Genomic DNA, 13,480 nt, shown 5'->3' with positions numbered 1-13,480 from the left:
GAATATTAATAAATAACAAATACTGGTGACTAATGTCATAAATAAGAAAACCTATTTTATTTCTGTTGATTTGCAGTAGGTGTTTTCTGATACCTCTGCATTGAGTTGACGGAGACTCTGTCTGACTTCCTCTGTCTCAAGGAGAAGGTTTGCGCCAACCTGAAACGGGTCTAAAAGAGCCAAAACAAGTAAGAAACTGACAGTTTCATGTGTAGAATTATTATATTATCAGATGAATCAGTCTCACTGGGATCTCAGGGTTTTAAAAAAAATTTTTTTTATTATTGCGACTAAATTAACTGAATTTGCAGCAGTTTTTATATTATTTATTTTTTACAATGGAAAGTACCAATAATAATTATTATGCATTTGGATAATTAGAGTCAGTGAAGGTAGGAGTACAATTAATGGTGGCTTAAATGTGCATAATCAGTGTGTTTACAGTACATGTACAACAAAACACTGATAACTATTGAAAATAACATGCACAGACTGAATAAACTACCAGAATGCGACTAAAGGTTTACATGCAAAATGACATGTTTTACATTTATACAATAACAGAACACTGTTTAAGGTTTGTACATGACCTTACAGATTGTCAGGTCATTAAAAGTAATAGGTACTCCATAACTGAATAGTAGACTGAAGACATGCAAACGGTGTGTTGACATATTGATGTTTTGCTAGTATTTAGTTTCAGGAATTTCAGGGGGTGATTAAAGTGATTAAATCCTTACTTAATTTAAATTTTATTTAATACATTTTAAAAATGTGCTTCTAGACCTGTAATAATTATGCAAATTCATAAATTTGTATAATGCCATGGGAATCATAATAATGAATATAAATAATATATATATTCGGGTAGACATTTTGAGTAAAACATATTTTTTTAAGAATCCATATCCTTAATAAGAGGGGTTTTGAATATTGTTGTGGGCAATTAGAGTAAAAAAAAGTTTGAGAACCTTATAAACCATATGATCTAAACCATAATGCACTAGTCTAATATTAAGGGAGAGTCCACCTCACCTTTGACCTCTGTGTTAGGAGATGGCTCACTGTGCTCAACATTGAAGTGAAAAGCTTGTTCGTTGTCCTCAATGCCATCGACAACCCTACAGGACAGACATGAGGACATTAGTGCATCAAAAATCAATATTATCTGCTGTCAATATCAATAGTATTTTATATGAGTGTTTTCTTCTAGAGGTAGTGCCACTGAAAATATAGTTAAAGCAAAGAATACAAATAATGAAATAATAAAAAAGTAATAATGAATTCTGGTTTCTGCTTACCGCGGGCTCAGGTCCAGAGGGCTGACACAGTTCAGGGTGGGAATGAGCAGTTTGGCTGGTCTGTGGCAGAAGCTGTTGTCTATTCTCTGGGCGGGAACTGCACCTGGAGACAGATCCTCATGAAGTGGCATCTGAGGAGCAGAGCTTTGTACCCGGGAGCTTTTAACGGGCGATCTGCAGAGACGGAGCATGCTAAGGTGCCGAAACTCCTCCCCTAACATGGCACTCAGATTAGTCTGAGATGAAGGACCACCCAAGCCAGACAGCAGGGGCTTCCTGCCCTGGTTGTGTCCAGCATACTCCTCTTGCTCTGCCTCCACAATAAAGGGTAGCTTGGAATCGTCAAAGCGTTCCTAGGAGAGATAGAAAGGGATAAAAACAAAGGTAATGTGATTTAGAGGCCACTGGTTGATTTGTTATTATTCTTTTATCGTATTACCAGTGCATAATATTTGAAAGTGTCATAATCACAGCCTTAAAGGCTTTATAAATTGTTTTTGGTTTATTTGCAGAACACAGGAAATGTGTGTTTGAGTGTGAGAAATAAATAGAAAAAGGATTCTTAGAGCAAGTAAGCTACTTGATTAATATTATTTTTTGGAGCTCATAAGAAGCATACCATGCAGTTAAATTGGGATTACTGAATTTTGGCCTACACTGATAAAAATGGTTCTGTGACCCATTTTGGCCTCTTCTCAACATGCACAGGGGCATATAATTACAGTATGGTGACATTTTTGCCACTTTCTTTTTTACACTTTTGGGGGCAGATTTACTAAACAAGGCAAATCAGCGTGAGATTGCGATTCCAAAACAGCACCGATGGGAGTGGAAAGTTCTACGCGTGATCTACTGACGACGCGAAAATGAATGAACACAGACGAAGTCAGATCATTTTCATAATGACCAACGCAATCTACCAGGTAGCGTTTGGTTTAAGACGTGCTTTTTTTGGGCGGTAAATAGTGGCGCAAACACCAGTACATTGACAGCGCAAACCTTAGTAAATCACCTTGCGTGATTCATTTAAATACTCTCCTCCCATACATTTTGTGTCTGAAAGGGAATCTCCTACATATGCAATAAGGTCAGCCGCAAATAACCATGCCTTTTCAGTGCAAATTTTTCCACTGCGTGTCTTTAATAAATCCTAACAGTAGTTTTTTAACGCCAAAAGAGGATTTGCGTTGGCGCAAACTGTTAGTAAATCTGGCCCTTGTTGTTGATTTGGTTGCCATGTTTAGAAATTTAAAAAGTATTAAAGGAATGTTTTGTGACATCAGGATGACTTTATTGCTTTATTAAAATGATTCTCCATTTTTTATATTTTATTTTTTATAAAACAAACAAAACACAAATGTGTTTTTGTCTTATGGGTGTTCATGTGTTAAATATGCATGTGATGTTTTCAATAACCCCCCCCCCCCCCACCTTCAAAAAAAATATTTTAGAGTTTCATGACCCTTTTTGTATACCGCACTGCAATAGTTTGTGGTCAAACATTTAAAAATAAAAATAAATTAATAGCCTACTTTTATTCAGTAAGGCTGTATTAGATTATTAAGTCACAGTAAAGACATTTATAATGTTACGAAAGATTTCAAGCTAATCCAGTTCTTTTGATTCCATTCATCAAAAACGCTAAATATACTCTTTTTAAGGTGATACAACTTAAAGTCAGTATGAAGTTCTGTCATTACAACTCTCTGAGTGTTTGGCATGGTAATGGGCGTGACAATGTTGATATATTTGGTCTTGGTGGAATAGATCTGCTACGCTGCTGCTGCTTTTACTGCTGCTGCTGCGGCAGAGCAAGTACGGGACTTGCTACTGCCAATACACACACAAACGCACTGCTGTGAGCAAGTAAGAAATGCTTCTGCTGTACAATATAGCACACGTGAATTACTCATAGCAGATCTACACAGGTGGAGCTGGGGAAGGTGGAGAGTTCATGAAAGCACGCTCAAATTCTGACCAAGTATTTTAAGGTTGAGCTATTGACTACTGATAAGCAGGAAACAATCAGCTGTTCCCTATAGATAATGATGCGATTGCAAGCTGATTGAGGTAAGGACCTATCAGCCTGCATCATCTATAGTTTCATGACAGAACTTTGTATTTGCGAAAGTCTTTTCGTCCCTATAGTGACATATATCCAAGTGAAATGACTTCTCGACAACAAGAAAAAATGTAGGGCGGGACTTGATTTTGTTCATGGGGAATTGATTTGTTTGCTGCATGGTTGTGGTTTGCTATTGCCGTGATGTGATGTGAGTGACAGGTTGCCCCACCCTTGCGCAGGGGGATCGTTAAAGAAATAATAATAATGATGTGCACGGATAAATAATTGATAACAAATACTGCAATATTTCATAAAAAAACAAGAATTGTCGATTTTGTTTTTTCATGGTGACATTAAGAAATGTTATTAGAGCTGCTTAATCTAAATAGATCATTGTTATAAGGATGGCTAATTTCAAGTCATGGCAAGACTTCTTGTTGACATCAAGTTGGCAAGTTGACATGTTTACTTAAGAAATTTACATAGAAAAATGAAATACTGAACTGAAAAAAAAAAAAAAAAAAATCCATGAAAACGGCTGCCTTTTTTAAGGTCTATGACCACCTCACTTTTTACTGTGTGGGGTTTCAAGATCTCTCTGCTTTCGCAAAATAACATTCAAAATGATTTATGAGTCACTGTTATGTGCATGTCATCGTGTTCTTCTGAGTTTGTGTGAGTGTGCTTCTGTATCCTTCCTTTGGTTTGTGTGTGTGTGTGTGTGTGCGTAGATGTTCTGATCATTAAGACAGCTGGCACAGCAATGAGACGGAGGGTCAGTGCCACAAACAGATTGCTAATTCACCTGATTCAGACATCCAGATAAGTTGCTGTCTGCCAGCTGTGATGTCTGCAGTTCAGAGTTACACTGATAATTGGGGAGCTTATATAACGTGTCCGTAGGATACAGTTATGGCAAGGGGAGGCGCATGTGTGCGAGCATGAGAGTGTTAATCAAAAGGTTAAAAGAAATGAGAAAAAAAGAGTAATTTAGTAATTTATGGACAATGAATCTGCTTGTTACCTGTGGAAGTCGAGTTGACCGAGAGAATCTGGCATGGCCCTGTTGAGATAAAAGAAAATCCTGAGTACCATCAAACTGGATACAAATACACACTGCCAACGTACGAGAGAAAGGAAGTCAGGAGGAAGTCAGTAGATTGATAACGTTATATAATGGTATTATATAAATCTTTAATACAAGTCTCAGAAATATGTGACTGCCGAATACTGGCCAGTCAGAAATATCCCAGATTCCAGATTTAATTTGCATATAATAATTATTTGAATATGTATTCAAATAATTGATTTAGAATTTTATACACACTGCGGTCAGTAAGATTTCTTTTCAAAGAAATGAATACTTTTATTGAGCAAGGACGCATGTTCTTTTGAACTTTCTATTCATTAAGGAATCCTGAAAATAAATGTATCACGGTTTCCACAAAAATATTATGCAGCAAAATGGTTGTCAACATTGATAGTAATAATAATAATAAGAGTTTCTTGAGCAGCAAATCAGCATATTAAAATGATTTCTGAAGGCTGCTGCTTACTTTCTGAAGTAATGACTGCTGACAATTCAGTTGTGCCAGCACAGGAATAAATGCTATTTTAAAATATATAAAAATAGAAAAGAGCTATTTTAAATTGTAATAATATTTCACAATAAATCTATTTTACTGTATTTTTGATCAAATAAATGCAGCCTTGGTGAGCAGAAGAGACCCCAAACCTTTAAACGGTAGTCTATGTACACAGTTATGCATTCTAAGTATGTACTGAATATATGTAAAATACATTGATATTTTGAAATTAAGCAATACTTAATAATCAATCAGAAGTTGGTCAATCAAACATTCCAGATGTAATGCTGTATATCAATTATTTGAATTAATATATAATCATCATTGTTATACTGTATATTTAATTGTTAGTTTATATATATATATATATATATATATATATATATATATATTGTGTTAATTTAAAGCACTTTACCTCTCTGAGGTTGTAGGTGAGGTTGTGGTGTATGTCCTCATTGAAGCGGCTGCCATATTCTGGGTAGAGCTCTAGAACCTCCTGCAGCGCTCGGACGCTGATGTACTGCAGGTCACAGTAGGTCAGAGCCTTCACATCTGCATTAGCTTTGATCACCTGATCCTTCCCAGGCAGGTCAGCACCAATCAGGTCTCCTTTACCTGTAAACAAGACAAACATTTTATTACATGTGAGCCAAGCTGTTGTTTGATTTAATTGTGCTAAGATAAACAGACCACATGCAGAACTGAGCTTATCACTTTAATTAATTATCTATCACTCTATCAGTTTGACTGCCAGATGTCTATTCATTTGGTTTGAGCTGAAAACAGCTCCATCAACTGCCACAGCTGGCACTAACATGTAATTGTTTAAAACATTGATTTGTCTAGATGTAGCCTGCTGTTAGCCTGGTAATACCAAACTCTGCTACTTCGCTTTGCTTCGTAGAAAGAGTCTGGCATGGCATAATTTAAAAGCGTTTTCTTTCTCGCGGGGGGAGGGGGGGGGGGGGGGGGGCGCTTGTCGGAAGTTTAAAATCATCGGTTACCCGTAAGCCAATCACATAACGTTTGGTTATGGCGTGTGTTATGCGCATGCTCAGCCGCATCTAACTTCCACTGTAAACACATGTATGATGCGAAAACAAAACCATCGAGCGAAATACCGGAGTGAACATGGCTGTGAACGACTTTTGCAGATTATGTGAAGTAAATCTACGCATCCACGGCACAATCAGCGTCTACGTCACGGCTCTCAGCCCGCCCTCTGTTCGTTGATTGGCCGGCTGTTTTCAGGCCGGAGGAAAACAGAAAGCTATACGCTGTCTCAGACTGAATACAGAAGCGAAATGAAATTGAGCGGAAGTACGAAGTCTGACGTAGTCAGGCTAGCCTGCTGTACCTAAATGGACTGAAAACACTGCCTGTAGGAAACTGGTTGGATTTGTATTTCAAGATGGGGGGGCAAGAACCTTTAAAGGTGCAGTAAGCGATTTCTGAGAAACGCTGCTGAAAGGTGATCGGACCGAGCACCACAACACACTTGTAGCCAATCAACAGTAGGGGGCGTGTCCACTCATGATGGGGGAGGAGAGAGAGTGAGCAAGAGGGAGATTTGAACAAAAGAGAGATGGCTGAGAGACATTACAAAAGCTTAGAGAAATATCACTGGAAAAAGAAGGGTTATGATCAGACACGAGCTTTAGGACCCGCCCCGCGTTAATATTAGAAAGGCTTTCCAGGCCTGGAGAGACCTAAGCGGGCAGGCCTGAAAACATTCGAGAGTAACATTGGTTTTGCTATGTTTCACAGAACCAAGATATGCTGTTGCTGTAGCTATAGAGCTGGTAAGTCCCGCCCCTTCCGCTAACCCCACTGGACCTCTAGGTTGAAAAATCATCAATGCAAGTGAATGTGAGAAAATAATTATTTTCTGGTCTCGTTTGAATTTTGCCATGAATGAGAACATATGTTGTCTGTGAATTTTTTATATAATTTTTCGTGTGAAGAATGCTACAATTTAGCGGGTAGAAGTTTGATACGGTTAGACTTTGTGTGAGAGCACTTTGTGGACTACAACTAGTTTTTACATCAGACGGGAATCTGAAGAAAGAACAGCCCATTTGGTTTGAATGGTGACATTTAGGTACAAAACACACAGGCATCTCGATCTGTCTCCATAGATTATCGCAGCATTAGCATGTGGAGGGAAAATGTGTTATGGGGTGACGTCACATAGGCGACATGTAGTCTTTCTCGTTATGTCTTTTCCACAACTGCTAGCCAAAGAATCATACAATATACTGTCAAGCTCGTAACATGAAAAATTATATAAAAAATTCACAGACAACATGTTCACATTCATGGCACAATTCAAACGGGACCAGAAAATAATTATTTTCTCACATTCACTTGCATTGACGATTTTTCAACCTAGAGGTCCACTTGGGGTTTTACGGATGGGCGGGACTTACCAGCTCTATAGTAACCAGGACTGTTTTGAGTGTCATTGTTTGTCTGGAGTTGCTGTGCTGCTGGTGACTAACAACAAACTCTTGCTTGAATATATACTCTTGTGTATTGTATGTTAAATTTTCTTCCTTGTCATTCGTTCATCATCTTTACTTTATTTTTCAAGTATTATTTTTTCTTCAGTTCAGCTATGATAAAGAGACATCGGCTGCGTCCGAAATCGCATAATCTCTTGAGCAGGTACTTACTTTGAATAAGTAATAAGTACTTCACAACTGCTAAAAAAGTATATTTGTTCGGTATGTTGAATGTAATCCGGACACACTACATTCGCATTATCATGCGACCTACCAGCGTCAGTTGTGTCGCTTCACATGCTATTCTCAAATCCTCTCCCGTGGCCTCATGAGATTTTCCATCGTATGCATCGTACTTCAGAATCTCACTGGAAGAAGTGGGTCATCCGGGTACTTTTTGCCTACTGTTTTATGAGTACTGTGAATTCGGATTGTCACATACTGTTTTCGCCTACTATTTCGAGCCTTCCGCTCTTATATTGCGTGTTTGTGCATTTTGGGGGCGGAGCAATGAAAGGAGGGGTGTGTTTGGTCGAGCTGATTTCATACATCAACAGTGTTTCTCAAGAATCGCTTACTGCACCTTTAGGACAAGTCGCTTCGGTTGGTGACTATTTTGGTAACGCCCTTGGACAGCTTTTTTCTGTAGATATTTTTCTATACCATCTCTGGAACGTACCTAGTATGGCAAGCACCATGCCGTCCTTGAGGACCTCTAAAGACCCAGAGCAGACGAAGTGTTGCGCATGCAGGGCGTCTCCATGGCGAATCAGGTACTCTCCAGGTGCACAGAACGAGGTCTTAATGTGCAAGGATAGTGAACGCAAGCACCCTCTACTGGCAGAGGAGAAGAGAGGCAGCTGCAGAATGTCTTTGTTCAGGTGCATGGCGATGTCTGCCCGCAGCTCGTCTGGGAAGTCATGTAAAAGCTAATGGACAAGTAGACAGATGGATATTACCCACAAAGATCATGTTTACAGTTGTAAAACAAAGAGGCTGTTGTACTCTAACACTGTCCAAACTGATCACTATGCGATGCGATAGTAATCTTGTTTCAGTCGAGTATTAGATGAGCTCATCCCTCTTCTTAGAGATCAGATTCTCTCTCTCAGTATGATCTCAAACAGATGCAATACCAGCCGTCTACTGTAGCTGCTGTTTTTCAATAACAGCATAAACTAGTAGCATGACAGATGAGAGTGTAAATGAGCTAGGCCACACTTGTCAGTTGTTTTTTTCTTCCTACAGATACACATCGCAGGGGAGTAACTAATTAATAGTGCTACTAACTAGGGCTGCGTGATATTGAAGAAAATTGCGATATGCGATAACTCATTAAATAATGCAATATTCAATATGCGATACGATAATGCTTAAAGTGTGTAAAATGAACTTAAATTATCTTTCAAATATATTTAAAATTATATAACCTACATGCGTGTTTCACATTCTTTTTGTGACGAGAAAACATCCCTACAACTTCTGAAAGTGAACATCAGTGTTTTACTGTAGCATAAGAAGTGTTATTTTTACATCAGTGTAAACCACGGGGTTTAGGGTTTCAGTTTATTAGGTTTATTTAACAACAGAAACTGAATAATTAAATGTAAAAATAAAACACTGCTTAGTTTTCACTGTATGAATGAAATATATACTGATTCTTAAAGCTACAAAAGTTATTCAGCCAAGAGCAGTGAGTGATTTTCTCTTTATCTTTTGTTCATGACCACAGTTATTGCAAGCTGTTGCGATATGCATATCGCGATATATACATTTGCAATATTTCGATATATTGTGCAGCCCTACTACTAACTAAACTTCATTTTTAGTAATGTGACTGTAGCTCAGCTGCTTTGATAGTAGTGTAGCTTTTATAGCAACATGCAACTTTTGCCTTAATACTGTTTTGTGCATAAAGCTTTACAGCTGAGCAAGCTGAAGAAATAATTAAATACACATTTCTAAACAAATCTCTCTAGAAAAGTCAGATTGGTTTTTAGTCACTAATTCAGAGTTAATTCAGATGGTTCATGTAAATCAACTCAAAAGAACAATTCACTGATTCTTTTAAACCACTGCAAGGAACTTTCCATACAATTTTTACTTAAAAAACTTAATTTACTTTTTTATCATCTACCAACTCAAAAATAGAATTTGGATTGTTTTTCTATTTTTAGTTGTATTTAATTTATATTGATCTCATTCTAGTTATTATTTTTTACCACATAAGGACTGCTCTGATTACAAAAAAATATATACACCACTGAATGTTTTTTTGTGCAGTCTTTATATACACTACTGTTCATACACTATGTTCGGAGTCGGTAAGACTTTTTAATGCCTTTGAAAAAAGTCTCATATGCTTTGCTGTTCAAGAAACATTTCTTATCATTATCAATGTGGAAAACAGTTCTGCTGCTTAATATTTTTTTGTGGAAACTGTGATATATTTTTTTCAGGATTATTTGATGAATGGAATAGAATGAAAAGATCCTTTATTTAAAATCTTTTGTTTTTACTTAAAATCTTACTTTGATCAATTTAATGTGTAAATTAAAATCTATCTATTTATCTATCTATCTATCTATCCAAGTTACAAGCTACTAATTCAAAGTAGCTTCTCATACACGGCACCTAAGCTTCCTTTAGATATGGATCTTTTCACTGTGGCCTATCCAATTACCATTCTTATTGCTTTAACAATGACAGTTTTCGGCATTAGTGTGATTCTCAGAAAGCTATAATTAGTCCATTGAAAGTAGATGTGACCCAGATCTTTGCTCATGAATTGTCCTCTATTTGATGATGCTAGTATATTATCAAACTCTGATGGGGGCTTTTACACTCTTAGAAAAAAAAAGTTAATTGGGGTTCTATATTTAACCCTTTATTTTGCTCTTTAATGAACTCCATAGAACACTTTATAAAAAAAAAAAAAAAAAAATAGATTCAATCTGAGCCTCCACACGATTAAATATTGAAGATAAAGCAAGTGAATTAAACTGTCATGCCACTGTGTAAATATTTTAGTCATATGTTCCGCAGCTCCCACTCAAGAGCCATGGTCATGTGATGGTTTGTTGGGTCTCACCTCGTTTGCGTTGATACCATTGTTGACAGACCAGGTGGTCTGGAAGTACTCCAGCATGCGCTGTTTCAGCTGCTGAGGCAGGCGATGCACACGGATAAAGTCCTTCAGATCCTTCATGCGTGTGTGGTAGAGCGAACGACGAGAGTACATGCGCTGGATGATGGCTGTCACATTACCAAACACCACCGCATGCATAAGGGCTGTGAAAAGATTGAGAGAGTCTGAATCATCTCAGTGAACAATATGTTCTGCATTTTAAATTAGACACCAAACTTTCCAAAATGAAACACTTGCTTATTTTTTTTTCTAAATGGATATCAAAAAGAGGCTTGTTTGACCTACAAACAAGTTAATTATACATTAGGCCTGAAATATGCGCTGGTGAACACACCCCCGATAAGCATGGTGCAGATGGAGAAGATCTTCTCAGCGTCTGTGTTGGCACAGACGTTTCCGAACCCGACACTAGTCAGACTGCTCAACGTGAAGTAGAGCGAAGCGATGTATGCGCTGCGCAAAGATGGGCCGCCAACTGTACCATTCGTGTAAGGAGTCTCCAGACGCTTACCCAACTCCTGCAGCCAACCTACAGACGACAGGAACAGAGGAAAAGAAGAAAAAAAATAAGGGATTGAAACTTCAACTCCATATTGACTTGAAAATCCAGTGATCTAAAAAAGAAGCTAACAGTTGATTTACACTAGCTAGGCTACCATTCAAAAGTTTTGGATCAGTATTTTTTTTTAAATAATTGACTCATTAAATTGATCAAAACTTATAGTAAAAACTTTTATAATGTTACAGAACATTTCCATTTCAAATAAATGCTGTTCTTTTTAACTTTATATTCATAAAAAAATTATTCTGTGAAAGAAATTATGGTTTCCACAAAAATATTACTGTTTTCAACACTGATAATAAGAAATGTTTCTTGAGCATCAAATCAGCATAATAGAATGATCTGTGAAGGATCATGTGACACTGAAGACTGGAGTAATGATGCTGATTCAGCTTTACCATCACAGGAATAAATTACACTTTACAATATATATATAGCCTATATAAATAAATTAGGGCTGTCAAAAGATTAATCGCGATTAATCGCATCCAAAATAAAAGTTTGTGTTTAAATAATATGTGTGTGTACTGTGTATAATTATTTTGTATATATAAATACACACACATGCATGTATATATTTAAGAAATATTTGCATACATATACTGTATATATTTATATATAATTTATATTATATATAAATATAATTTTTTTATATATAAATAACACATTTTTCTTAAATATATACATGCATGTGTGTGTATTTATATATACAAATTTAATTATACACAGTACACACACATATATTATTTTATTTTGGATGCGATTAATCGCGATTAATCTTTTGACAGCCCTAAAATAAATGTTTGAATTTGTATGTATATGCTTATATGAGTAATAAATTAGTAAATTGTTTGAGGTTTAAAATGTGAAAATATATTATTTAAATGCGAAAAGTAGATGTGCATGCAACAAAAGGCACTTTAAATAAATTAAAAAAGAACTGTTCTCTATTTGAATATATATATATATATAAGAAGAAAAAGAAATGTTCTCTATTTGAATATATATATATATAAGAAGAAAAAGAAATGTTCTCTATTTGAATATATATATATATATATATTCAAATAGAGAACATTTCTTTTTAAATTGTCATAATATTGTACAATATAACTGTTTTTACTGTATTTTTGATATGGTTAAGACTCAACAAATCTTGCTGACCCAGAACTTTTGAATAGTAGAGTTAATACACAGAGAAAACACACAGTCGCTCACCGATGTCCCAGGTCAGGGGGTCATTGCTGGCAAGCTCTTTGCGTCCGATAACGTACCAAACACATGCCAACCAATGTGCCAGCAGGGCAAATACAGACATTAGTAGTGTCAGGACCACAGCACTGTACTGAGAATAACCATCCAGCTTCTGCAGCAAGCGCAGGAGACGCAGCAAACGCACCGTCTTCAACAAGTGCACAAGGGAAGTCTATAAAACAAACACACACATTAAGAGCAGCCTTCCAAAATATCCATCAATAAATAGAAGAGATATGCCAGCCAGTCACAACTAAATAAATGTTTGAATTTGTATGCATATGATTATATGAGTAATAAATTAGTAAATTGTTTGAGGTTTAAAATGTGAAAATATATTACACTGTAAAAAATTTCTAACCCTCCCAAATCAAAAATTTCAAGTGACCGATAACATCTAAATTTTTCAATTGGCCCAAGTGAAATTCTTGTTGCAATAGTCTGTTAACACTGGCTCAATGAGAAATAATACGTCAGACTAATTGAAAAATTTAGATGTTATCACTTTTTTTACAGTGTATTTAAATGCATATATTTTCATATATTTTTGTTGGTGTTGTTGCTTGTAGATGTGCATGCAACAAAAGGCACTTTAAATAAATTTAAGCATGCAAGGAAAGAGTCAAGCAGACAAAACGACCATATTTTATACTAGTTAAAACTTTAATATGTATTTTTACCACTGAGATGTTGAATAAATAGAGCAGGTCAAAGGGCAGAGCAGCGATGAGGTCCATGATGAACCAGGTAGTACAGTAGTGCAAACAGATCGAGCGAGCATCATAAACCACCTGACCTGCAGGTCCAACGTAGGTTGTTCGGAAATTCAGAATGATATCTGGGTGGGAGGGGGCACAAGCCCTTTTTAGAAATATGATTTGTTAACAGCATTCAGAAATCAAATAATATTACTCACCAGAGCACTCACAATTTTATAAGCAGTGTCCTTTCAACTGAAGACAAATATTGACTGTGGATGCATGAATATTAAAACATGCTAATTGGAGTGATGAAGCCTTGTACATGCTGGGCTAAATAAATATTCATTGATCCTGTGCAG

At 36.5% G+C, this 13,480-nt stretch overlaps 1 protein-coding gene across 1 annotated transcript in view; it reads right to left on the bottom strand.

The window, feature by feature from the left end:
* The window catches only part of kcnh4a (potassium voltage-gated channel, subfamily H (eag-related), member 4a), a 33,675-nt gene that overhangs the window by 2,024 nt on the left and 18,171 nt on the right, over positions 1-13,480 (bottom strand). The window contains exons 6-15 of the mRNA XM_084087180.1: positions 13,101-13,258; positions 12,385-12,592; positions 10,939-11,133; positions 10,548-10,747; positions 8,136-8,385; positions 5,368-5,567; positions 4,391-4,429; positions 1,302-1,654; positions 1,036-1,121; positions 94-170 (exon numbers count right to left, since the gene is read on the bottom strand). Coding sequence (XP_083943306.1) covers positions 94-170; positions 1,036-1,121; positions 1,302-1,654; positions 4,391-4,429; positions 5,368-5,567; positions 8,136-8,385; positions 10,548-10,747; positions 10,939-11,133; positions 12,385-12,592; positions 13,101-13,258 — 1,766 coding nt within the window. The remainder of the gene's footprint in view (positions 1-93; positions 171-1,035; positions 1,122-1,301; positions 1,655-4,390; positions 4,430-5,367; positions 5,568-8,135; positions 8,386-10,547; positions 10,748-10,938; positions 11,134-12,384; positions 12,593-13,100; positions 13,259-13,480) is intronic.

Source organism: Abramis brama (genome assembly GCF_963993115.1).
Source record: "Abramis brama genome assembly, chromosome: 1".
NCBI classification, from domain to species: Eukaryota; Metazoa; Chordata; class Actinopteri; order Cypriniformes; family Leuciscidae; genus Abramis; species Abramis brama.
The sequence above is the reverse complement of the archived record's forward strand: the minus strand, read 5'-3'. Positions and strand labels throughout refer to the sequence as shown.